Source organism: Choristoneura fumiferana, chromosome 10, assembly GCF_025370935.1.
Source record: "Choristoneura fumiferana chromosome 10, NRCan_CFum_1, whole genome shotgun sequence".
Taxonomy (NCBI): Eukaryota; Metazoa; Arthropoda; class Insecta; order Lepidoptera; family Tortricidae; genus Choristoneura; species Choristoneura fumiferana.
In genome coordinates, this window is record NC_133481.1 from 153,864 (window position 1) to 180,941 (window position 27,078).

At 43.7% G+C, this 27,078-nt stretch overlaps 1 protein-coding gene across 7 annotated transcripts; it reads right to left on the reverse strand.

The window, feature by feature from the left end:
- Positions 1 to 26,928, reverse strand: Rtnl1 (reticulon). 7 transcript variants are annotated; one of them, XM_074092988.1, is made up of 7 exons: positions 25,815 to 26,928; positions 16,379 to 16,414; positions 7,035 to 7,242; positions 4,795 to 4,896; positions 4,214 to 4,320; positions 2,923 to 3,028; positions 1 to 308 (listed from the first exon to the last, which is right to left on the reverse strand). In XM_074092988.1, the coding sequence occupies exons 1-7, from the start codon at positions 26,497 to 26,499 to the stop codon at positions 254 to 256; spliced, it is 1,299 nt and encodes a 432-aa protein (XP_073949089.1). In that variant the 5' UTR covers positions 26,500 to 26,928; the 3' UTR covers positions 1 to 253. The 7 variants fall into 7 exon arrangements, with proteins under 7 accessions (XP_073949089.1, XP_073949093.1, XP_073949091.1 ...); XM_074092992.1 differs by lacking the exon at positions 25,815 to 26,928 and adding an exon at positions 24,072 to 24,258; XM_074092990.1 differs by lacking the exon at positions 25,815 to 26,928 and adding an exon at positions 16,500 to 16,625.
- Between the last annotated feature and the right edge of the window lie 150 nt (positions 26,929 to 27,078).

A 27,078-nucleotide genomic window follows, 5' to 3' on the forward strand; every position in this document is an offset into this window, starting at 1 on the left:
TGGTTCGACAGTTATTTTAATTTAAAATTTCAAAAAGCAAATACAATAATCTCCGCATGACTCATCTCATAAAGCTTTACACGTAAAAGTAGTTATCTTTATTTAATAGTACAATAATAAATATAACAAAGAGTGAAGTACTCCGGCGCTAATGAAAGATCTGTCTGTGGCAGCCACACACGCGCGGCGTGTGCGCACGCTCGCACGCACACACGCTCATAAACACCCCTCCCCTCCCCTGGCGCCGCGCGCTCTACTTGTCCTTCTCGCTTTCGGCCTTCCTGCCGAGTGGGACAGCTGCTCGCACTCTGCAATGAAAACAATCAATTTATTAGAGGACAATTAGAATGATTTAAGACGTTAGGACAAACCGCTATAAGGAAAAAATGAATTGAGTCAACGGCATTCTACAATTATTAATTTGTCTAATTTTAAGACTCAAAATCTAAAATTTACATGTATAATTGATGCTCATGGGGAAGTTTGCATTTTACTTCAATTTTTATTGAATAGAGTTACTGAAATAATGTAATCGGCCGCGGACTACATTGCACTGCGCACGAGTAGAATTAGTGGACTGTACCTAAGGCAAACATTTTGTTTTACGCCAATTAATGTTAAAAGTAGACTTAGGGGCTGTTTCACCATCCATTGATTAGCGTTAACCGACGGTTAAATGTGATGCCGTCTCCGTCTATTCGAACAAAACAAATAGAGACGGCATCACACCTAACCGTCAGTTAACACTTATCAAAGGATGGTGAAACAGCCCCTTAAAAATATGTATTTCATAGATAATCTTTGGAAATGAATCTCGTAGAAAATGTAGCCTATGGCGTACATTGAGTGGGCAGCGCTAGTGCTGGTGATGGTGACGCTCTGCTGCAGCGCAAAGTACAATCTAGCCCGGAATCGAACCAATGCACACCAATGAATGTAGCTAGCCGTTTCTTTAATTTAATCATTTAAACATTGGAACTGATATTTAGGGGCTGTTTCACCATCCATTGATTGATTGTTCGAACAAAACAAATAGAGACGGCATCACATTTAACCGTCAGTTAACACTAATCAATGGATGGTGAAACATCTCCTTAGATGCTTAAAAATATAAGAACACAACCGTATTGTGCACAAATACATGTTCAGTGTTTACGAGTGGACAGCTGCGATACTTATAATGGCGACAACAACCAGTACACATGCAGTGACATCTCAGCGCGACGCGGGAAAGGTATTAAATGTCTTGTCCGCTCAACGTTCAAATACCATCTAGTTAATATAAATATACTGAACGGCAAAAAATCTGCCCCTCAAATGTATGCAGTAATAGGTAATTTTGTATGGAGAGCGGGCCAAATATTGTGCCGGTCAGTATAAATAAATCATGGGACACTTGACACCAATTGACCTAGTCCCAAACTAAGCAAAGCTTGTACTATGGATACTAGGCAACGGATAGATAAGTAAATACTTAAATACATATCAAACATCCAAAACCCGAGAACAAACATTCGTATTATTCATACAAAATATCTGCCCCGGCCGGGAATCGAACCCAGGACCTCAAGCTTCGTAGTCAGGTTCTATAACCACTTGGCCATCCGGTCGTCAGTTGCCCGTCCGTCCTAGATGGAGAGCAACTGCAAAATTTCGTACCTACTTGATAACGCGATGAAATGCACAATGGTTTCCCATAAAACTGATGCTGAGTCCGAATTTGATAGTCGGCCGCGGCGGAACTTGCCGAAAGTACCAAAAAAATAGTCACTTCCGGTGCGAAAAAAGGAGCGTTATTCAACCCATCTGACACTGAAATAATAGTCATGGCACCAGTTAGGAATTTACTGGTAGATACAGAAAAGCGAAATACTTGTCAGTTTTTTTTTTGCCGTAAGTGCTTGGCAGACGCTCTCAAAGGTGATCCATCAGGACCACTAAATATACCCATCTGATACCAGCATGAAACCAATTCCAGTCGGTAGGTATGAACCCTCATTTTCGGAATATATAAGTCTGCCGAGGCTGTTTCTGCCGAAACATCTTGATCAAATCAAATCGAAACAACAATCTCGTATGATTATGTGAGCAACATCTATTCCGGTCAATTATAGACATTTCAATTTACCTAAATTCAGACAAAGCCGAATTTTGGTCGAGACCTTGCTTGGTACACCATTAGGAATAAAGTGTCAAAAGTCCCCACTGATCCCATGTGTGCTAAAAAGTTTTTTGGGATCAAAGGCAAAAATTATAAACCTTAAAAAAATCTACAAAAATGGTCTTTATACTTTTTTTCTAAGAATTATCATTCCCGAGATATCATGATTCTAAAAGTTGAAGGAATCACGTTCTACATGATAGCACATTTATGCCACGTATATCTATATAGGGTGACTGGGTAACCGACCTATTCGTTGAAAGGGGTTATTCTAGACCTTATTTGCAATGTTTTGGCCAGTAATCAGTTTTATGGGAAACCATTGTGCATTTCATCGCGGTATCAAGTAGGTACGAAATTTTGCAGTCCGCTCTCCATCTATCCGTTCTAGCGGCCGACGGCGGCGGCTGGACCCTCGACTATCTCTATCCGCGGCGTGAGACGAAAATATACGATTTAAAAAATATAATATTTTCAGAATACCATTTTTACTTATTATTGCTAGTTAGTATTTGGTCACTTAATATTTTTAAATACGGTGCATTTTGTGCACGAAACAGCGGTATTTTCATCTTAGCGCGCTCGTGTTGTTAAGACAACAGGGGGTGTATCGTCGATCTCAGTAAGCTTAGTGTTTACGGAACAAGGTTGGGGTTCTGGTGAGTGAGAGAGCACTCGCTTGGCAGATTTAATTGACTATAGTATGTGCGTGGTGTATACTGCACAAGGGGTAGGGGTGTCGGTGTGTTGGGCGCACTCACTTGGCGGATATTTCGTTGATCTTGGCGCGCGCCAGCTCGAGGTTGGCGTCCACCTGCGGCTTGTTCATCTCGTACGCCTTGGGCAGCGTGAACAGCGCTATCCAGCCTGAAACGCACAAATAAAGATTCCTCAAAACACATATTTTCTTGTGACAATTTACACCAATTTTGATCTAGTCCAAGCTACACAAACAAAACTGTGGCAATGCTTTATGCAACTCTACAATTAAGAACTGACATTTCTAATTAGCTCACTTTTGAAAGAAAAAAAAAATTTGTAAGTCGTGGTCGTGAGTTGACTATTAGTATTTTGCGATAGAGGGCACCACACGCCCCTGAGGCGTGCGCAAGCGGGCACGATTATATGACGAGTTAATGAACGGCTTGAGTGAGGGTGTACTTTAAACATTGGCCAACGTGACTGAGAAAAAAAATTCTTTTAGAAAGATTTAATTTCTAAAAGCATTGCCGCAGTATCTAGACAACGTATGAAAAATTATATATAGTTAAAATAAATAATTTTAGAAAAGTTGTTCTGTAAATATGATGTTTTGGCATACAAAAGATAGCTAGATAACATTATTGACAAAGTGACTCTAAAATACTAGCGAAAGAGACGTCGATCGACTGGGATGGGATAAACATCATTTTCGCTTTTATTGCTTGCAAATAAAGCTTTGCTTATTCGGGTTATAACGTATGTTACTGTGACATTTATCTTGATGTGGTGAGCTACAAATACAAAATTAAATGTGAAAGTGAACGAAATATTATCCATTTGATTAGTGGTCATTGCAAAGATCCGGTATGATTAGCCAAATAAGTGGTCTATCAATTCATAAACAACTTTCCTATCAAGTGACTATATATGTCGCTAAAGTCGAATTTTAGAGTTGTTATTTATAACGAAGCATGTTGCGGATTATTTTAGTGTAATGAAAGCTTATACCTCTATAGTTCAAATCTTTATGCCTCAGTGTGTACTTACAGGTTTGTTTTTTTTTTTTTTAATATGTAAAATTTCAACTTACATCAAGCATTGTTTATTAAAACGGTGGATTAAAATGAAACAAATCACATCTACACCAACACAAGGTGAGTTGTGTAGTAATTTTAACATAATTTTTACATTATTGTTTTATGGCATGCTACTTTAGAGTGGAAGACCACATATTTGGCTAATAGTCATCAGGCATCTAAAGAAAACATTTAAAATGACTATAACGAAAAATAACTAGGCAGAATCTTCCTCTAGGTAGAGTATGCTGTATGGAGCATGCAATGCACTGACCGAGGATGATGAGCGTGATCCCGTTGAAGCAGGCGCCCACGTAGGTGAGGCACCACAGCAGCACCCCGAACTTCAGCGAATCCACCAGGTCCTCCACCAGGAACAGCCTGCAACACGCGCCACGCGCCGCACGGTCAACACTCGCTCTCGCTACACGACCGCCACCGCCACCGCCACCGCCACGCCCGGCTCGGCAGACCGAGAGGTCGAAAAGATAAATTACATTATGTTTGTAGACCAACAAATGTACTGCTGCGTTCAGATGGTGCGTCCATTGAAGCTAAACTCGTCCTCTTTTCATTTTGTTATGAAAAATCCCACTAATATTATAAATTGGAAAGGTATATCTGTTTGTTTGTTACTTCATCACGTCTAAACCAAAACCGATTTGGATGAAATTTGGTATACAGATAGCCTGGGTACGGGGGAACGCGAGTTAGCGATAGCCTAATTGTGCGCGGACGGAGTTGCTGTTAACGGCTAATTAGTAATACGTGTAGTAGTGCGAAGCCAGCGCACAGGTGTACAGGAGATGTACTGGAGAGTGTATTAATATGAGGTGTTCAGAATATAAGGTGTACCTGCGCAGTTCGGTGAGCGCGGCGTTGAGGTGCGCCGTGGCGGCGGCGGCCAGCGACTGCGCGCGCTCCGCCGGCACGCTGATGTCCTGCTCCAAGAGGAATCTGCAAACACACGCCCGCAGCGTTACCACCACTTATCAACGTCGACGTACAGTCTCACAAACTGAATCAACCACGGTGGAACTATTTGCTACAAATGCCATGTTAACATTCCATACAGGTATAGTTATAAAAAACACGTCATCGTGATATTGATTGTGAGACAATTCCATCCTAATGCACAATTCAGTTTCCTTGACTGGGTGCACAACCAAAATTCACTCAAGTTCATGAACAGTTAATTAAGTTAATCGCGACTTAAAAAAATAAGAACATTACAAGTTGCCGAAGTTGACAAGTGAAATTTTTAATGTCGAGCCCGCCTGGCCTGTCGCACACTACCTGGCATTAACCTTTTGCCCGCTAATTTTCCTACCTATTATTTATTTTAAGATACCGTTCCGTGCGGTGATATTTACGGAAGTTTCCGATCGCGTAGCCGTCCAAAGATGGGCATTTGAAATGCCATAAAAGTGTCACCGAGTTTGCATAAAAATAAATACTTCTAGGTGGATTTCGCAACTAGCACACAGCCACCGCGACCGGTTGGTTAGGCGTCTTGTTTGTTACGAGTCGACAGTATTCCCTCATAAATGTGATCAGATAGAGCATGTTCTGCGTTCAATTGATTACCCTTTAGTGTGTCTATTTTTTACAGTATCAGCGAAAAGGATCGCAACAAAGACTATCCGCATACACATTAGTGTACCTACTTATATATGCTGTCAATTCGCAATGGCAGACCGCTTTAAGCGAGTCGCGGTTCGTATTTACATAAATTTGCTATTGAAGTCTAGTCCAGCCAGGCCAGCCCGAGAGCTACTGCGAGCTGCGGGCTGCGGCGCGCGGCGTGGGCGCGGCTTCCCCGCACTACCACTGCAGCGCGATAGCCGCGGCGACCTTTCATTGCCAAGGCCCTGAATGTTTACTTAGCGACAAACTGCAGGCGACACCTCTGCTACCAAAATTAGGTGATAAAATCGAGTGCATATGCATAGAATACGCATAGTTGCCAGCAATCTTGACGAAATAAGACATTCATAGTATAATCAATTTGTTTAATTAGTATATTGGAATGAAATAAAAAAAATCTTAGTCGCAAAATTATCAAAGTGTTTACAGCAAGATATTCTCACCCAGAATTAAATATTTCATTTCATTACCTAGTTACTTTGTAGCTCTAGCTTTTACCTTAATCTTACCGGGGTTTAATTTTAAATACGAATCCATTTAAAAATCACGCGTGTATCGTTACATGCGTGCGTAGGTATACGAATTATTTTCGAATCAATGGGTAAATCGAGGCCTTGCGAAACTCGTCCAGCCTGTGCAAACAAGTGCCCGCGCGGCGCTCGCTGTCACTATTTGAGGACTTACTCATTTTGATTATAGATTTTATTAATTACGTGACGCTTAGCTCTCAGCCAAGGCCCAGCAAGATTACTTAATTATCCGTGACGTTATCGCAATTCCAAAACGACTATTTTCTATTTTCTATTTCTATTTCTACTATAATACGACAGCTAGAACCGAGGACTAAAATGATACGTTACAATTCTTTTACATATCAACGATGTAAAACTTTGAGAGTCATTAGATACCGGCTGATAACATAACACCTATTTTTAGCGATGAAAAATATGTACAGCCTTACGTCAAACAGGTTATTATTTATGGCGATCGTCGTCGTCACGGTCATAGAGGCATTTGTTCCCGTTCACCGAAAATGAGGATATCATGTGTTGAAAGGGGACACCCTGCGACGGTTTCTTTTTTCACGCGTCTGCGCACGGCCGGCGGACGCATCGCTGCCCCTCACATTGACTATTCATCTGGCCGTTCAGATAGGTAAATAAATTATATTATGAGCTCGTATCGTCTCCTCTCCGTATTAGTAATGTGGGAGAAAGCGTGAACTGCAAGAATGCAACATTGTTGCTGATGTATATATGGAAAGATGAAGCACGTTATCGTTAATACTACGGGCGGGGTGTGCTGCACCATCCATCTAGATATTTCGCGTTCTAATAACCCTTGTATGCCACAACTCTTTGTCTGTCTTTTGAATAGCGTTATCAATGAAGAGATGCATATAAATAGTCTGGCTGTATATCGAGTGAGAGATTATGGTAGGTACTTACTTGAATGGATGTCCCTCATTGGTCTTCTGTACTGCCTGGAGCACGTTCTTGTATATGCGGAAGGCGACGGCGGCGGAGAGCGCCAGCAGCGACACATAGGCCGTCACCGAGACCACGGAGCAGCAGGCCAGCGCCACTAGCAGCGCCAGCCCCGCGCCCAGCGCCGCGCCCGACCGCGCCGCGCAGCGCCAGTAGATCAGCGACTCCACTGCAACATAAGACCACGTCACTATAGCCCAGGCTTTCGCGAGGACTCCGCCGAACGTCTCACCGCCTCCTCGTCTCGGAATTAAGCACGCAGACTTTAATTTGACATACATTAACGTCGATATTTACTAGTTTCCGAGATGAGGCGTGGGCTGAGGCGCTCGCGCGATAACCTCATGGAGCCTCACGGTTCAGCAGCGACACGGGAAGCATGTTAATAAGCTCCCACGACACTGCTGCAGAGTACCAAGCAGTGCGATCCGTAGGAAACTTCAGAGTAAGCACTCGGTCCCGGTTGCGCGGGGATTTGGGATAGTGGATCGGATGTGGCGGGATTATCGGCTTAACAAAATGGCAACCAGCTCCTAGGAGCAGGAGCGACGCCCAATGATCTTATCTGCCGTTTTGCCTCGAGTAGGAATTAAGGTAATTCCGCCACAAACAGAACAATTACATTTGAAACTGTGAACGAGATGACATGCCCACTAGGTCAAATACCAAAGATTGAATTTGAAGTAGTACGCGCGGGTCGTGGTTGAATAACCCCGCAACCGGTCCCTTGAGGTGCAGAGACTCGGGCGCATGCGCGCGATCTGCGTTCACAACACTCGAGAGCGCCGCCACGCCGCGGCGTCGAGCGAGGAAGTCTCTCACGACTACTTGTCGCTTATGAATCACTCGTGCAAAATAAAAAACAAAACTCAATAGGTACGTCTACAGGCAACTTATTGGAAACCAACACAAAACAGGAAGACAGGATAAGGGTAGCGCAAAACAAACTCGTAATCAGCTAGAACGATACTTAAAACAGAACTGCGAGCTGCGGTACGGACTATTCTACGAGACAAATAAACCACTGTCCGGCAGAACTACTAGTTCTGAACTAGGCTACTCGTCGAACAAGATAAGTAACTATGTATGCAAAAACAAGCGGTAATAAAACTTACAAAATACAAATTCTACACACAAACACGTTCACTCTCGAGCGCATCTTCAGAATGATAAGATAAAAAAAATCGTGGCGGTTCTCGCCGCGCCGTGTTAGCCGTGTGTGAGCCCGAACAGTATGTTATGCTCCCAACCCACGTTGACAGTGCCCGGTCGGGTGCCGATAGCGCGATTCGGTGTTGACCGAGGGCGCGGGCCCGCGGGAGCACGGGGCTGCGACGCCCGGGTCTGTTATGGTTTGTGTTGTGTTAGAACGTGGGGAGTACCTGGTCCGCGGGGCGGGAGGTCGTCGTGTTGGCCGGCGTGACGGGACGACTGCTTGGAACGCGCCATGGCGGTGGAGTGAGCGAGGCGACGTGCGCGCGCGCCGCGCCGCCGGCCCGCCACGCGGCACACGTCACCGCGCCGCTGCTGACACCACCAACGCGGCACTGGCAGCCCGGCCAGCCTTATCGACAACCCGAACTTTCTTTTCAGATCAAACTTTTACTCTTCAATCGTCAAATCAATTTACCGTTGCGCCCCATCATTCTCTAAATGCATTTAACTTTATCGATCAAACGAGACTACGTCTGCTCGATCGGTTCGAATATTGAAAGCGGTGACTCACGCGACTAAAATGGTTCCTTAAATTTCGAACCACGGTCAACGACTCCGATTCAATTAAGTTAATGTTCCTATTTATTTTAAGACATAGGTAAGTACAGACAACTAAGTGAATGTCTTATTTAGGGAGGGAGTAAGCAATGTACGGTAGTTTTTTGGGTAAGTTTATGGCACATTCTATAAACAAGTACGTGTTATTTATTTATTTCATTAGTCGAACTGTCGAACTGGCATCATGGTCACCCTACATAAAATAAAATAATGAATTTATGTACTATTACTTTCGTGCCATCGGACACGTATTTGCGTACGGACGCTGTTAACACGTATAAAACTGCACACCGTCGATCTTCCGACATTATCTAGGGCACGATCACGATTTATTCTACAGTCTGGCTGTCGCATTGCTGACAAAAGGAACGTTCGGAGTTCACATGGGCTTATGGCAAAGTGAAAGTAAAAGTTCAAAAGCTTTCGTCGGAGATTCAGAGAAAGGTTGATCGAACCGGCCCCCGCCCGCGCGGCAGCGCTGAAGCGGCCCGAAACAAAACACAAAAAGTAGAGGACATACAATACAACGTTACACTTATTAACATTCATGAGGGCGTCTACTGGTATTGGAAAATAAGTATTCTAGAAGTGTAATGTCTCAATTCTCAATTATGCGTAGGCGTGCTATCCACGCCATCGCTTTGTACTCGTAGGTACATCAAACACAGGTATTCGGTCAACCTATTTTACTACTCAGGATATTTTAAGCATCCGGCGTTATTCCAGAAATAAATTCGGAAAAACATTCATTCATTATTTTAAGATTTAGCTTTAAAGTGGAGCCTCGCAGACGAGGCGACTGACAAACATTAAAAGCAATCGCCGCGGCGCTACCTTTGCCAACGCCAACAGACAGGCGTCGGGGAATTTACCGTTTAACTCATCAAAGAGAAAAAGTGATCAGCAACCAATTTTATAATAGCCAGTTCCTATATCAGATCATAGACTACTTATCATTGACATTTAAGAGATAACCGCGTTCAATAGGTATGCCAGCAACAATTATATCCAATGAAAGACACAAACATAAAGTAAGACATGTAATTCGAAGGCCTAGAGTTTTTAGTAGTCGAAATTATTTTAATTTTGTTATAATAAGAGTTATTTACAGTACAGTTCGAAAGGCTCCATTACTGTAATACCTCATTCACTCGTGTCGAAGTGCTGCTGGCTGCTGGTTCGGGAGCCGGAGCAGCGGTCAACGCCACCGCCTTATCCGCTCTCAAATACGCATTATCTTACCTAATTGGTTTTATTTCAAAGCCAATTGGTCTCTTGAATACAATAAGATTTGAAATACAGCGAATAGACGCGTATAAATAGAATACTTGGACAGAGTTAAGACCGACAAGTCAACTAAAGAAACAACGTGATTTACTAAACCAAATATGAACCTTGTGGGATCTTGGCAAGCACATTTTGTGTCGCCGATTAAAGTTTTATTTCTAACAATGAGAGACTAATTAAGTAAAGAGATTGTTTTGTTGATTTAGTTAAGTAAGTGAGTTTTAATTCAACTGTATCTAACGGATCAGGTTCACAGACAATGTGGCCTGCGCAGACAATGGACCTAGTTTTGTGAATACGTCCAGATTTCATTGCAGGATTAATGTCAAGCAATTAAAATTAAAAACCCGTTAAGTTTTCGTTGAACGTGCTGCCGAGAATAGATTGTCGGAAAAATGACCGAAATGCAATTCAGGTTATTCATCCCTGCAACCTGCAACCAGCAGTTACAGTGAAAGATAAATGTAGGAGAAAAAATTGGGTCTTTCTTTTGATATTGCGCTGAGCAGGACTGCTCACGCTCAGTAGGAATATCATTCCATAACCCACACAAGATAAGACTACTTTGATAACAGTGCATTACAGAAACCAGTTCGATTCAGTCCTATCCTAACCTAAAGGTAGGCACTGACCTAGCGCAAGAAAACCTGTTCATCAGACTCGCATGGAACTTTACGGTAAACGAAGTACCTAACAGATGAAAGGCAATGTGAAGGATTAGCCCACGTTGGAGAAGCTATCTGCACCGTACCTAAGTAAACGGTGCGGTAAACAGCTTTTCAATATAAAAATAACGACGGAAAATTTTACTTTCTTCCGTTACTGATCAGTGCATCGCCCTGTATGTGCAATATCTACGCCGGCATATGCAATTTGCAGCGTATCTAAAAAAGTCTACGTTTATACAATGTTCGATGGATGCGCTCGCGCACGCCGCGCCCGCGTCGGCACGAAAGCATGTGGCGTGCTGTATAAATCAGCGTAATAGTAAAGAAAGTGAATTTCAGTTGAACTTCGATCAACAATACAAAAGTTGAACAGCCGTCGGGTTTGCGTCATGGGCATGGGGAGTTGGGGAGCCCTTTATTTTTATTGCTACATCACGGGAATTTCACGGAAGACAATAACGTCTTTTACATATTTCATCCCAGCATAAAAAAGTAACCAATCAGGGATAACGTACTTTCATTAAATTAGAGAACGAATTTTCAAAATCGTTTCAGTTGATTCCAGAGAAAACCCGCCTACATATACTTAAAAGTTTTGAACGCGTTAAGTTGGTGGTTTACAAAATAATATTAACGATAAAGTAAAAAGTAATTTTAGTACTGAATGTGATTCTCGCTATTGATGCGACAGCCTCGAGGTGTCGGTAATGTACTAATATTAAAACTAAATGCCCAGGCCTGCTCGGTCAACTAAAGATTCAAGAATCAATGAAATATGCAGAGAAATACAAATTGTAGAAATAAGTAAATTCATTGTATTAGGTAGTTAGATAACCGACAAACTGAAAAGACGTGAATGGAAGAAACGATAGTAAGGAAAGAAGAACTGGCAACTACGAGTGCCACTAGCTTCTGGCTGGAGAGTTAACATCCAGAAATATTATTGAATTGAATGTAGAAGCAGCAGAGTGTAGTAACGAATTCGCGATTCACAAGTTGTGTAACGAGCACGGACAGGTGGAGCTGATACTATCGCCACGTCTAGCGCTGTTTCCGGCTTCATGCTACTTTTTTTAAACGAAAGCATTCCCGAATAGTTAGAATAGAAATACAACGAGCGGTCCCCGTCCTTGTCGCGCGGTATTTATAACGATACTTCCGCGGCGCGCGCGCAGCCCTACCGCGTCCCGACCGCAGGACCACTCCCGACATAAAGGCAGGCGGTATACTTACAGCAAAAAAACATCAGTCAACGTATACTGGGGGCCTACCATGATCTTTTCATAAACGATCCAAACGCAGAGCAGTTCAATTTAGGCACCTAAACTGAGTCGTCGAAATTGGTACCACGACGTTTACTTCTCAGGGCTGAGTCTCAATGGTTTACAAGTGAATGAAAGACCGATATTGTCTCTGGTACGAAACTGAAACGCTAAGTCGCGAAAGGCATGCCGCTATATGCAAATCAAATATTGTATACTAAAACCTCTTTATTTTGGAAAACCATGTCATTCCGTGTTCTTAGCAACCGTTGTGTTGATTACAAATAAAATGTTTACGCTGTCACTAATCATCGAGTCCCTTTTCTCACTGAAAAATTAGTTTTATCAATGAGGAGTTAAGAAGCACAATGTCGTAAGAACCTATGAAAAGTTATAAAACTTGAATAAAAGTTTTTAAAGTTCTTGAAATTTAAAAATATTACAAGTAAAACATTTAAAATTCCAAAAGAATTGACAGAATGAGTAACTTATACTGAATCGCTAAATTTGACGCTGAAGCGATTCAATTCCCACTCAAGTTAAGCGTCATGGTACGAAAACCGCTTGAAGTGAGTAAGTAAATGAAAATGCCTGTATCGCTGTCGCTGAACCGTGCTTGAACTGAATCGCAAAAGTAACGCCGTGGTACGAAATAGCGATGCAGTTCAGTTTAGAGCCTAAACTGAATCGCATTAAGAGAGCGTGGTAGGCCCCCTGATCTCCATTTGGTCGACCATCCAAACGTCGTCGTGGAATCTCGTTAAATTCTTAGTATTTCCAACAAACAGCGAAATTATCATATCTACGGCCACAATTCACATGTGGCTGTAATTATAAAGATAAGCTTAAATCAGATTTTTTTTCTGCTGATGAAATTTAGATCTTGTCTCCACCAGTTAAGAAGAACATCTAACTCATTTAGTTAAGGATGTTTAAGTTTCCAACAAAGTAAATTTTAAGTAAGCACAATCTTTTAAATATTCAAAGCGTTAAACTATTTTTCTCAATTCGAGCAATGACAAGGTCAAGTTTATTACAAATGGACACATCACAAACCAAACAGTCACGGTCAATCAAATCATTTGCACTACAATTAGAACATCTGCATCGATAAGTTCACGTCACATTTTCTGTTGAGGACTCGGCTGGCACTTATGTGACAAGCTCGCCTCGCTTTTCCAGAGAAATTTAGTATCACTGATTTCAATTTCAAGATAACATATTTCCCGAGATGATAATTTTGGCTGTCTATTAATCAAGACAATTTAAGAAACATACGTGGTTGGTGAAAAGTGAAATTGTCGTCAAGCGCTCACTGTCTCGGTTTGTTTTGAGAGCCAGCGAGCGCGATATGATAAATGTCGTTGACAGTGCGACTGACACAAAAGCATCTAGAAAAGTTATGCACTTCTTTGATATCACTAGTATTAAACTTAATAAACGACAGCAACAATACAAAAACAATGGCAGATTAGGGTTTGATCCATGTGTGTTTGAACTGAATTTGCGTGCGAAATTTACTATGAGCACTTCGGTATAAGAAAATACCAAGAGAAAACCAGCACACACCAGGTAAGCAGTTCAACGGTGTGTGTGTTGCCAACAACAAACCAAGGCCTCTTATTCTGAGAGAGGATAAGGAGATAATAATGATGATCATGAAAGGAAGGATCACGATACAATTCTCGCGCGGTGGTTTATGCTTGTATCGCATCAGAATCATTCGAGCTTTTACAGCTCAGCAAGGCTACTACGAAACTCGAAGTTCGTGTCGTGCGGTCCCTCTGACACTTATACTATTTAATACGAGAGCGAGAGGGACGGCACGATACGAACTTCGAGTTTCGTAGTAGCCCTGCAGCTCAGTTTACTAGTAGGTCTAGGTGACCGTCCTCGATCAAGGGGCAATAGACAATTATCACATTCATGTTCGTAAGCATTATATCTTATTGTAAATAATAAATATGTAATTGATAAGCTAACTGTGTAAATAAGGCGTAGGTATTAATTTCAGTACTTATAAAAAAATCCGAGATGGATATAGCATTGCAACACATACAAGTGCTCAAAAGTGGCTGTTTGCAGTGTTTGCTAATCCCAGGGACCCGATACAAGGAATCAAGATAAAGCGCTACGTTTCATCACACGCTTCGACATGTGTACCTATGTATCAGTGCACGTGGTGTCAGCGTGCCGGTTAACTCACTCCGCCGCCGCTACGGGAAACGGACCATCTGCCATCGCCGCCAGGAACGGTTCGCGACCAACCCGTCTTATATGGCTCGTCAACTATCTTTCAGCGTGCATCATTCAATTAAGAAATAGGTAGAGGTTGTAAATGTACTTCATCAAGCACAACGATAAATAGATACGTTTTGTCTATGAAAGCGGGCAAATTAGACGTGTGATAATAAGTATCAATTCTAATGTAAAGAGAGCTAGATTGCAAGTAGATGCATCTAGCGTCTTGGGGTTGGTACTACGAATAATATTATTTATTAATTAATATTAATTATTATTCGCAGCGTTGGTAGCAGAGAAGGTAGCTGTCTCTTGTTACGTGTGGCAAGCTAATGAGTTTTAGTTTATAGATATGAACTTTAGCAAAGTAATGCCCGGGTTCAATGAATTAGTAGCTCCTTGCTTGATAGCAAATTCCTTTTAGTTCCAATGGTGTTTTTAGTCAGATCTAATTAAAAAGTCTGTCCATCTTTATGTGTGTGTATCGTGCCAAAGAATTGTACCTAACTAAAATGCCTAACACGCCTAAACGGTAATTGTAAACCTATTTATGTCCGTTAACAAAGATTTACATTCAACCTCGGCTACAGCGTTAGTAAGATAAGAAGCTCTGTTCTAAATGTGACAAAAACATCTGACAAAGACTTAGAATTAAATAATGCGAAGAAACCGCCGTCCAGGCGCGGATCAAGTTTCGCGGTGTGCCCCTACACGCGGAAACAATAGCAAGCTCGTTGCAATTAGAGGCTTGTAGCCGCGCGCTAAAATACACGTCTGTTTGTTCGCACGTCTGCCGCTCGCTCCGGCCGACCTGACATCATAACACATTCGTTTCTAATTTAATTAGACGCGACTACGATACGTAAGTGTCGGGTATTAAAGGGAATCGCATTAGTCAATACGATAGCCTAAATCCGAGATCGTTGGCTGGCATTAACATCGCATGCTAAAAAAAATAACGGAATGGAGAACATAAACGACATATTGTCGAAGCTACTTTGCTGCTACTTCATCATGTCATGGTGCAAGTAAGTTGTTTTTTATATCTTCAAGTATAATCATATACAAACAACACGTTTAATGAAATTTACACCATAAATGCAAGCAAAATCTATTGTTTGGACTCCAAATAGAGAAGCCCGATTCGGCTTACGAGCGCCGCCAGGCCCTACTGGGCCCGCACTTAACCATACCATAGTCTTCTTAACATTTTAATAACGGATAAGCAGCGACCGTTTATATTGTTTAGACATCAATGTCAGTCCGAAATGAGTCTAATTTGATCTTGGCAGAGCCGAAGTCTGTGGGATGTTGCGATTGCGAATCGCGCATGCGCGATGATCATCGGCCAGTGTTTCGAAATAAAAAATATCGAAGAACGTGCTCAAACTCAAACGAGAAAGGAATCACCAGCTCCAGGGTGCGAAGCCGCTGGCGCCGCCGCCGGAGCGGCGAGTTCCGCATTGCGGCCTGCGGGGACAGCGGCGTCCTTCGCGCGTTTAGGGAAGATATAAATACTCCAACAGAGGTTGTTGCGCCCGACGAGGAATACCGGATAATGGGGCTGTAAGCGCCAACAAAATCACTACCAAGCAGAGTTTAATGATCCGAGGTTGCGGATCCAACGTCATTTCATGAACATGATGTATAGCATTTATGTACGTATTATGTCTTTGTCGTCTGTTCACTAGTGGCGCAGGAATGTGATTTTCGTTCAAACCATCACCGTGACAAGCAGAGCGGTGAATGATAATCGCAAGTGTTTGAATGAGGTCGGGCACGTCAGAGTGACACGCGAGGTTATATTGGTCAGTCAGTTGCGGTTGCGACGGTGTGGAACGCGCGTGATGAATGGACGATCGTTCGAAACCGGGCAGTCCCCTGAGTCGCCGGGCCCCGGGACCCCGACGGGGCCCGCGGGCGCTGTCAACAACACTGGCTCACAACACTGCGCGCGGCGGTCATTGGGTCACCGAGCAGGGCCGGCGCGCGGCGCTGCCCGGGCGGCCGCGGCGGCCCACTTGGCCGCGCGCCGACCTAAGCGTATTTCTGCCCTCCGCCCTGGTCGACTCACCTTCGGGGTGTAGCCTCTGCGGGTCGAACCACGCATCTGCAATAGAAGTCTGCGCGTTAGCGGGTTAGTCGCGACAGGAAGGAAAGCGAGCGAAGCGAAGCCGGCGCGGGGCGGCACTTACGGGGGTTGAGCACGCTGCACAGGGTGGGCCCGGAGTCCGTCATGGTCGCACTTTACGTAACGCGGACGATATTGGCGGCAACGGACACGCGCCGCGCCCGACTCTCGCGTCGATACTGGCGCGCCGCGCGCCGCGCGCCCCGCGGGCGGCCGCGCATGCGCCCCGCGCCTGCAGCCCGCCGCACATCGCACATGCTCGCCGCGCCGCGCGCCGCGCACCCGCAGTGCGCTGCACGCGCTTGCAGTAACAGGTGTTAGTTACGAAACATCGGTAGAGGGAAGTGCACTTAGAATAGGCTTGTCACATTTACCGGTACTTAAATCTTACACGTCACGCTTAAGTTTGTACAGGTACGTCGAAAGCACTGCTGAGATAACCATGATGATGGATGATGGATATTTTGGATGAATCCCAAACCAATTGTTTACCTAAATAAACCAAGCATGAGTTTAACGGCCGGAGCGCTGGCTGGGGCAAGGGTCAGGTCGGGAGCCCTGCGATAACGACCGCAGTTACTGTTCATTACCTACTTACTGGTTCTATTTCTTTATCCACTTTTTACCTACCTAAATGTCAGTCCGCCGTCTGAGACGTTTCCACCGGACCGTACCGGAGTGTCACCTCTGAGACGCACCATGGCGGCCTTGTATTATCTGCACCGATGACTCAGGCGTCCACCTTGATGTGATGACGCCATCCCCCATCGCAAACATTACCGAAGCATTACCCTGATTGCAGCTTTATGTATTGTAACTACTTACATGCTTGCTTTATACACTAAATGAAAGGAACAAGATGAAAGCAAAGTTTTAAATAAAGATGCGTAAGAGACTGAAAGACTTAAGATCACTATTGAGCAGTCTTGGGAGAGTACCTACGACAAATTCAATAACAAATATTTCATCGCAAAGCCGAGAGCCCAGATAACAGCTAGACGCAGATCTGATGTGAAGTATGTATAACTAGCTTTTTCGTGCGCGTAGACAACATAAGTAGTAGGTACAAATATTGTTTTTTTAATGGAAGGCGGCGGTGGTGATTTAAATAATCACGCATCTAATTTCATAATGATTCTTCCTACTAAATGAAAAAGTTTTGCTTGGATGAAATTTGACACACGGGTAGTTTATTAAGTACAGGATTAACAAATAGGACAATTCCGGAAAAATGCAAAATTGGGGGGATAGAAATAAGTGAATTCATTGAGACCAATAAAAAAATCTTTCACTTATAGAAAGCTACACTGTTTATGATACACAAAGACAACTTTTATCCTGAGAAAGTATAAAGTTCCCGCGGGATAGAAATAAGTCTGTTTAAAAAACACTAATAGACGTTCCTGACAGTGAATAAATGAATATGAATTCGAATATGACTATAGTAATTGGCTCAGGCTACTACTCTCCGGGAAAATGAAAAATTCGCTCGGGATAGAAGTAAGTAAATATAACTTCGGGGCCGATTCTAAAAATTCTTTCAGCAGTAAAAAGCTTTTTACTATGCCTGATTGACAAAAGCTAATTTTCCCCGGCAAAATGCAAAATTCCCGAGGGATAAAAATAAATAAGTGGATCGACCGAGCAAAAACATTTTTCACTCATAGAAAGCTGTACTGTTTCTGATTGAAGTACTTAGGTCATTTTTGTCCCGAGAAAGTGTAAAGTTCCCGTGGGACAGAAATTACTATTGTTAATCAGTCTGTAGCTTTCTATTAGTGTTTTTTTAATCAGCCTCGAAGTTAAATTAACTTATTTCCATCCCGTGGGAATTTTGCATTTTCCCGGAGAAAAAGTAGCCTACATGAGTGAGTGTACATACTTTTATCCCGCGGGAATTTCGCATTTTCCCCGAGAAAAATAAAATATGTGAGTCAGGGATAATCAAGCTTTCCATAGGTGAAAGATTTTTTTTAAATCAGCCCGAAGTTGAATTCACTTACTGCCATCCCGCGGGAATTTTGCATTTTCCCTGAAATAAAGTAGCCTTCGTCAATCGGGGATAGTATGTAGCTAGTAGTTGGTGAAAGAATTTTTAAAAGCAATGCCAAAGTTGAATTTACTTATTTCTATCCCGCGGGAATTTTTCATTTTCCCGGAAAAAAGTATCCTATGTCAATCAGCAGACACTGTAGCTTACTTTTACAGAATACTGTAGCTTACTTTTGGAGAAAGAACTTTTAAAATCAGACCCGAATTTGAATCCACTTTTTTCTATCCCGCGGGAATTTGTCATTTTCCCGAAGAAGAGTAGTCTATACTAATGAGGAATAGTGTAGCTTTCTATTGTTGGTTTTTTAAATCAGTCCCGAAGTTGAATTCAGTTTTTTCTATCCCATGGGAATTTTGTAATTTCCCCAAGAACAAGTAGCCTGTCATTTGGGAATAGTCATATCACATAATATGTAAGATTCTTTGAAATCAGCTTCGAAATCGAATTAATTTATTTCTATCTCGAGGGAATTTTGCGTTATCCCGGATAAAAAGTAACCTATACAACACTCGAGGTACATGTATGCCAAATTTCAAATCTCTAGCACCAGTAGTTTAGGCTGTGCGTTGTCTGTCAGTCAGTCAGTCAGTCACGGTACTGTTTTATAGGTATAGATAAACCTACCTACCTAACAACATTTCGTTGGATATTTTCCTAACAGCAATTCAATTTTGTAAACACAGTACTGTTGGTATCATAATGTAAGGCAGCCTTTGTAGCAACGGGCACGTGCCGTGCTTCATATCATAATTTACAACCAAATAACCAATCATACGCTTATAAAACAAAACGTTGACCCCATTGTGTACCTACGGCAAGAGTTACAACAGTGTAACTGTAATGAGGATTTAAATATTGGTCTGTGTCTGATGTAAACAAAACTTCCACCCAACTACACCAGTAAAACTAAGTTGGCATGGCAAGTTGGTTTCGGAAGCGACTAGCGAGCGACCGCCGCCGGCACTCGACCTTCATGCCTTCATGCTACCTGAATTATCGAAGGATGATACTCTAATCTAACCCAGGAGTTTCCCAAACTTTTTAGTACAGTGACTTTCTTTACAGGTCGTAATTGTTTTACGAAGCCCTTATAAAAGAAAATAGACGTGGCAACCCTGAATAGATACTGCGTGACTTGAGCGCACCGTCTCCTCGGACACAGTTTGGGAACCCTTGCGCTAATCTAACCAACGAGTTGAACGATGACGAAACGTCTGTCCAAGGTTACAATAACAAATAATAGGAAAATTTATATTATTTGTTACTGTAACAAATAAACAAAAAAAGAATAAAAAATGTCGCTGTACCTAATTGTGATGGGAAACATAATAAGACTTAAGTTAATTATTACCTATATTGTCAGAGTTTGCAAAATCTAAATACATAATCAGAATAGATCGAGGTACCTCTAGACTAAAGTTAAGGCATAGGCGCTGGGGATACGGGTACGTCGGTAATATTTTAATAGTCATAATCATAATAGTCAGTCAGACAAAGATACGTTAAGTTGACAATGGGAGTCTATCATTCTTCTAGCGACGTTACATAGCCACCCTAACAAGTGCTTTCATTAGGTAGTAAACGTTCATTACATAAGTGATAATATGTTTAAGAGGAAAAGGCGTGGGCGATTTTTACGCCTGATAATTTGACTGATGATGATGATGAACGGTCTGTGTGTGCCTGCCTAATGGCACTCCCACCCATTAAGCCGACCTCGAACCTGCCAGAGCTAACAAACAACACTAAGCGTACGCGTACACAAAGTAATTGGTACGAAATATAAGGTGACAACTTGACAAGTGCAGTTTTACAGTATATCATGCGGGCCCCGCACCGCACTGTGAATGAAATTGTGGATGACTATGACAAAGGACATGATGCAATACCAAATTGCAAAATGAACAACGATGTTATCAGTACAAACCCTAAGAACACGGAGAGCGAATACAACTTTACATATTTCGAGCGAAATGTTAGAGACGATTATGCGACCATCAACAGACAAGATGCTTTCGATTTTCTTGCACGAGTAAGAAAAAAGGTACGTTTTTGTGGTATCTAAGTCGTCGTTTCTAGGTCTCAGTAAACGGCGCACATAAGTGTGTGCAGGCTTGTTGTGGTCGCGGGTGACTCAGCGCGGGCACGCGACCCGCCGGTGCGCACCTCATTGCCCGCACCGTGATTCATTTCATTAAGCCTTATATTACAATGTTTATAATTAAACGAATTTGGGGGGATTTTAGCAACATGGCGATATAAAGGGTAGATTGGGCCACAATCAGATTTTGGCTTGATGTTTAAATTAAATTTGTCTGAGTCAACTGCAATAATATTTAACCAGTAAAAGCTGTTTCCAACCCATCCAACCACCCAAGACCAAACCCATTATCTGGCAAATAAACCATTTCATTTCATTTAATCTCGGTCGCATGGGAAATTGTCTACGGATCAGATTGAAAAAGATCTTAATAAAAAGACTAGTCTAGCTGTATCTAACATAATATTAAGGATTTGGAGGATGGTCGAACTTTTCGAATTTGATCCATATGCGGCAAATAAAAAAAAACTGCATATTTAGTAGCTCCCGTGTTGGTTTCTCAAAATTTTACAAATTTATTTTTAAAAAATACTAAAGGAACTGTCCATTAGACCCGAAGTGCTGGCAGCATCGTTGGACAAGTAAATTGTTGAGAGAGGAAATACTCACGGTTTCGGATCTACATTATCGTCACTACTTTAAAAAAAACCCGCATCTCAAAATGGATAACTTTTCTGAGTGCACTATATGACCATTGACAGGTTCAATTTTGTTGACGCATTGATTTGAGATACGAGATTTTTTCAAAGTAGTGACGATATGCATTAAACTTTTATCTCAGAGAACAAATTAAATATTCAAAAACTTTGCGGCCGACACCCGACAAACCGTCGAGAGCGCTCAGGGCCTTAACCAAGAATATTTTAAGATGCAAAGCGGCAAGTAACCGAGCTCTATACAGTATTGTCCCGACGGAATAATGCGGCAGGTAGTTCGTGCGTGACGCGGCGGTATAAATACATATACGTATATAGTGACGTCACCGCACCTGCATCGATTTACAGCCAAAGCATCCATAGGATCCCTCTTTCAACAGGTCCGTCTCCAAATCGAACCTTAATCTTTTAACAACCCATTGGTTTAGATTAGTAGGCATTAGCTAACCAGTTGATCTATAAAGATTAAGATATAAAGAATCATCTATTGGACTTGGACTATAAACTGGCCAATAGGTTCTTGATTTAAATGTAAGTTCTATAATGAAGCACTTATAAAAGCATTAAGAATCAAATGACAAGTTAAATTCAGACTATTAAGTGTAGTTGTATTTAGGTCTTGTTTTAAGTAAACAGTTAATAATGTAAAAAAATATCCGAACTTTTGTTGTAAAGCTAAACATAACACTGCTACTGTACTGCCCCACATAGGTTAAGCACAAAGCAGTCAGATATATCATGAGAAATGGTCAAAACAAACATAATATTTCCCCTCACATTATATAGACAGTTTAAAAGTACAGTTTTTTAAACTTGTAAAGATTTTTTGTTAAAACAAATGTAGGCATAGAATCTTTTTTGTAGAGATTTTTATGTAGATTTACTTATGTCTTAGAACATTTTTTGCTCTGGGCCAGCATTTACGCTTTTAGTACCTATGTGGTTTAAACCACCATTCCCTACAACTATGCCAAATTCGCTTAACACGAGTTTTTTCCCCTGAGAGGCAGTTTTTGGTCTTCGTTTGGTGGCTATTAGTAGATGTAATGTTCAAAGATAATAAATGAGAACCGCAACTGAATGAACCCAGGCACATCAGTACATAGTTCTGGCAGCTTTAGAAATATTTTACTTGAACAATAAATGGATGGATGACAAATCTACGACTACACGAACTCAAAATCATCTCTGAACCAACGCGACGTACCAAATGCACAGGACGAGCTGACCCGGCGCGCGGTTCATCGATTTGCGCGTACAACTAGGACATGAAACATCCTATCTACATAGTTATATATCGAGAACATCACCTGACAGGCTAACTAAATAGATAGCCTAGGTACTCAAAGAAAAAAACATTTAGTTTACTTATGCTACAAAGCTATTCGACCTAGTTTGTGGACATGGCTTGACAAAAAGCGCATCATGGAAAATCTTTTCAGAAAAAGCGACGTAGTTGCTTAATCAACCAATGCTGTTAGTTCATTCTGTCCCGAATTGACTTTCTCCGCGGACAATGCGCGCACGCGGGCGCGAAGAATCAAGAAATACTATTGTTCGCGAAAAGTGGACTAAAGGGGTGAACCCGCACGTTGAAACCGAACTCGGTATTGTGTGTCAGTCTTCATGGCGCTAATTTACGTTTTCTTTTTTCACTCGTGTATAACACCCAATCGAATGCAGCTTACATAGTTTGACTGTATCTTTCCAATGATGGAACCCCCAGACCCAGACCGAGCAGGGCGGCAAGTAAGTAGGTATGCGTCGGCCGCACGTCGTTTATCGATCCAGACTTCAGCAGGCCCCGCCCGCCGCCCCGCGCGCCTTATTACAGCCGTCTAGGGTTTTCCGGAAAACCCAGCTTAGACATACGGTGCAGTGCCAGCCAGCTCAATTATGTATGCGATGTCAATATGCTGAACATATTGATTTTCTGCCGCAAGGAATATCTAAAGAGTAGATAATCTAGATCTGGTAGAAGTCAGGAAGTAATATTGTACTGCAAAGTTTTTGAGAACTTTTCGAAACTTGCAAAATTGGCTGGTTCAACTCAAACAACATTCGTAAGTGTGAATGCTAGCAATCATTCGAACATTGTTTTCGCATTACGATGAATAGGTATCTAATAAATGATTGCATGCGCTGATAGCACTTAACACCAGTCGCCTGCCCCCGTTGTGCAGGGGCGAAGCGGCGTCACTCGAAACAAGTCGAGTCGGGGGGCAGAAAGGGCTCGGGCTTTTGCGACGTATTTTTGAAGGCCTCGGAATTAGGTCAGCGGAGTTTCGAGATTTGCTGACGTAGAAGAGCGGCTACTGGTAGCGAGCTATAATATAACTATGTCTATACGGATACGAAGAGAGGAATTTTTATTCGCGCACAGTGCATATAATGTGGGACGTAAATAGAACGACGGCGACTAAACACAGTGCCGTGTCGTGGATGCGCCATGGCGACACCCAATGGCACATGATCAATGACAAATAATTGCAGATAATAGTGCCGCAGCAGCCAAAAGTGAATCTATCTAACGCACATTCAATATAGGTATGATGGAAAACTTTCGAGACGGAGAAGGATTGACTGTTCAATAGATATGTGAGATAACATCACAAGCTCCAATTCAGTCAGCAGTAGCGTAGCGAATAAGTTGACAACAACCAACAAAATTACTTCCGTCCGTGCCTAAATCCCAGATCCTTACGCAAAGTGACACTTACAGCCGCGATGACTATTCGTCCGCTAAGAATTTCGTGTAAACGATGGAAAAATAGAAAGCCGTAAATTCAAAGAGCAGAGACACTGGGAGGGGAAGTCTGTACTCACACGTGATGGCGTCGCCGGATCCCATTTTGATTAAGTCACAATTATATCACACAAAAGGCAATGGTCCTCAAAGAGTGAGTCACTGGAGGTTGAGGCGCGCGAGGTCGCAAGGCCACATGGAGCCGGGGCGGTGCGTGAGCAACTCGCGTGAGCTCGGCCGCGAGTAGGGTTTGGTTGTGAGCGGGCCGCAGTTCGCGACTGCTGCTAAAAATAGCGATGGTGGCGTCCGCCGTGCCCGCGCGCGGCGCGCCGCATGCACTCGCCGCCGACACCAGGGTTCCCGGACTGTTCCAACAGACGCTTTACGGAATAAATATACCCAATTCGTAACTTTAACGTTATCACAGAGACCTGTCAAGGAATTAGATGCCAAATACGTAGTTATTTGTAAATATTTCATAAGGAAAATATTTCAGCAAACAAACGATGAACACGTCGAGAAACCAAGCCGTCTGGTGTCTGCGGATCCCTAGCGAGGGAGCCGTAATACGCACTTGAATCGTCATATTGATATTGCTGGATCTTTTACGACCGCTTACCGATGGCGTCATTGATGAAATGGTTTGCGCTCACAGTTTAAACCGCTGCTGCAAAGCAAAATAATATAGAGAGAATTCAGGCCTATATTTCAGGAACGAAATGCTGCTTCATAAAGGCACTAGGTACCTACATCATGACAATTCGTCTGACTGATCTGAATGTTTTCTAGCAAAGAGCAAACAGCGGAACTTTCACATTGTTAGCTCTCACGGCCGTGTTCATGTTAGATAAGATAATGCATTTATCTTACTTTTCTCGCAAATTACCTACTTACTGATAACAGCAAAACCGAATGTTCGATGTGATGCGCCAAACTCAGTGTAAAAGTATTTATGGTCTTAGTATCACTCATGTCACGTAATTTTCTAGCGAAATGATTAGAAATCATAGTTTTCTTAATAAGTTAGGTATAGTCGGCGGTGGCGGTGAGTCACGCCGGGGAGCGACACGCGCACAGGTTCGTGGATACCAACCAAGCGCATCGATTTTTTGCGCCGTCAAGTGCCAATACAATACGTACCTATAGCTTTACGACATCACGGACACCGAGCAAATGTAGGGTTTACGAGCAAAATATTTATCTGTTGATTGGAGGATAAGGATAGCGTGTCGAGAGCTGCGGGCTTTGCGCGGACATCCTTTCTTTCCGGATGCAGCGAGCGGCGTGGGCCGTTTCAGCGGGTGCCGTTACCCGCGCGGCTGCAACGCGGTCATCGCTCTTGCCGCTCCGCCACCTCGGCAGACCTCCCGCCCGCACGCGCTCAGCAGACCCTCCCACACCCCCTCGCCCCGATCATAGACGATAGTGCTGAACAATGTTAGGAAAAAACTAATGACCCGTGATTCATCACGCGCCTACAAGAGCTTTTTGCTCGCTCGTGAAGTATGTGAGCCCGGCGCACACGCGGCGACAGCGAGGCTTCGTCCCGCTGCAGGCCGCCGCGCCGCGGCCTTGAGCGACGCGGGATCCAGCGCTGCACAAAAACACCGCGCGCCGCGGGAGCGGAACTTGCGAAAATGGACGATGAAATCATGTCGATGAAAATAGAGTTCGGCTAACACCTTTGAATATTAAATAGGTCATTATTGCTTTACAATTTCCTACATTTTACAGAATCGTGGCTAATCTGGCAAACAAAACCATGTTGACGTCATGATAGCATGACAGCAATGTAAGAATACAGAAGGACAACAATGTCTTACCGAGTCCCATCTGGCAGAAGATGACTTCGGCTTCGATGACGTGAGCGATTGGGGTGCGTGACGTCTCCTTGGCGGGCTTCGGCGGCGCAGCAGGCTCGGGCGGCGCGACCACGGGCTCTGGTTTCGGGGCGGGAGCGGGCGCGGGCGCGGGCGCAGCAGGCTCCGTCTTCGGCGGTGCTGCTGGCTCGGGCCGGGACACGGGCGCCAGCTCCGGAGCCGGAGTCGCGACAGGCACGGGTGCCGGTGCGGGGGCGGGCGCAGGTGCCGGAGCGGGGGCGGACGCGGGTGCCGGAGCGGGGGCGGGCGCCAGCACCGGCGTGGGATCGGGCTGCGGCGCCGGCGGCGGCGGCGCGGGCCGGTGCAGCGGCGACTCGCCGGCGTCAGCGTCGGACTCGCTGTCGGTGAACTTGTCGGCGAGCTGGTCGGCCAGCTTGTCGGCGGCGGAGGGCGCGCGCGGCTGGTCCACGAACTCGTCGCGCTCCATGTCCAGGAAGTTCTGCGAGGCCAGGCGCGCGGCGGGCGCGGCGTGCAGCGGGGACTCGCCCGCCTCGTCGCGCCGCCCCTCGCGTTCCAGGTGCTCGAAGTCGTCCGTGGAGTCCTGCTCGCGCTTCATGGGCGGGTGGGGCGCCGCCGGCCCCTTGTCGCCGCTTTCCAGCCCTCCCAGAAGATCGTCCAAGTTGTCCATCTTCGAAAGTGTGTTAAAAATGCTAAAATCCTAATTAGCGAGAATTGCGTCGCAGAGGGTGCGGTGGAAGCTCGATAAAGTTTGTGCGGAGTGTGGGCGGAGTCGTGCAGCGGGTCGCGCCGGGCGCCGGGGACTGACTCGCGGTGCGGCCTGCGTGGGGACTGCGGTGCTGCACTACTTCACTCTGCACGACGAGCGGTATTACTCATAGTCGACCCCACCGATGCGCCGCGCCTGCCCTCGTTAGCCGGTATGACCGCGAAAATAAACAATTCAAAACTTAATCACGAATAAAATTGAATAACTCGTACTAAAAAAACTTTTTCTACAATACTGTAAGGACTATGTGAATCTTTTAACGTTGGCGGACTCAATGCAGGAAAATGCAAAATTATCGACTTCCAGTTCCAGTTCCAACCAGTCTGTTTTACCGACCGAGTCGAATTCGAGCTCATTTGACAGCTCGAAAATTGATCAATCGTCGTTCAAAACATAATTTGCTTTAAGTCTTTCTGATTACTATTACAAACATTTTGAATGAATGATCATATTTAAAAAAAATTGATTGAAAGATCATAT

Bases quoted from the DNA above. Each gene is read 5' to 3' on its own strand.
- Rtnl1 (XM_074092988.1), bottom strand. From the start codon at position 26,499: ATGGACAACTTGGACGATCTTCTGGGAGGGCTGGAAAGCGGCGACAAG. The intron at 4,321-4,794 runs GTACACCTTATA...CGCGTGTTGCAG, and splicing joins GCGCTCACCGAACTGCGCAG to GCTGTTCCTGGTGGAGGACC. The intron at 309-2,922 runs GTGAGTGCGCCC...TTTTCATTGCAG, and splicing joins ATCAACGAAATATCCGCCAA to AGTGCGAGCAGCTGTCCCAC.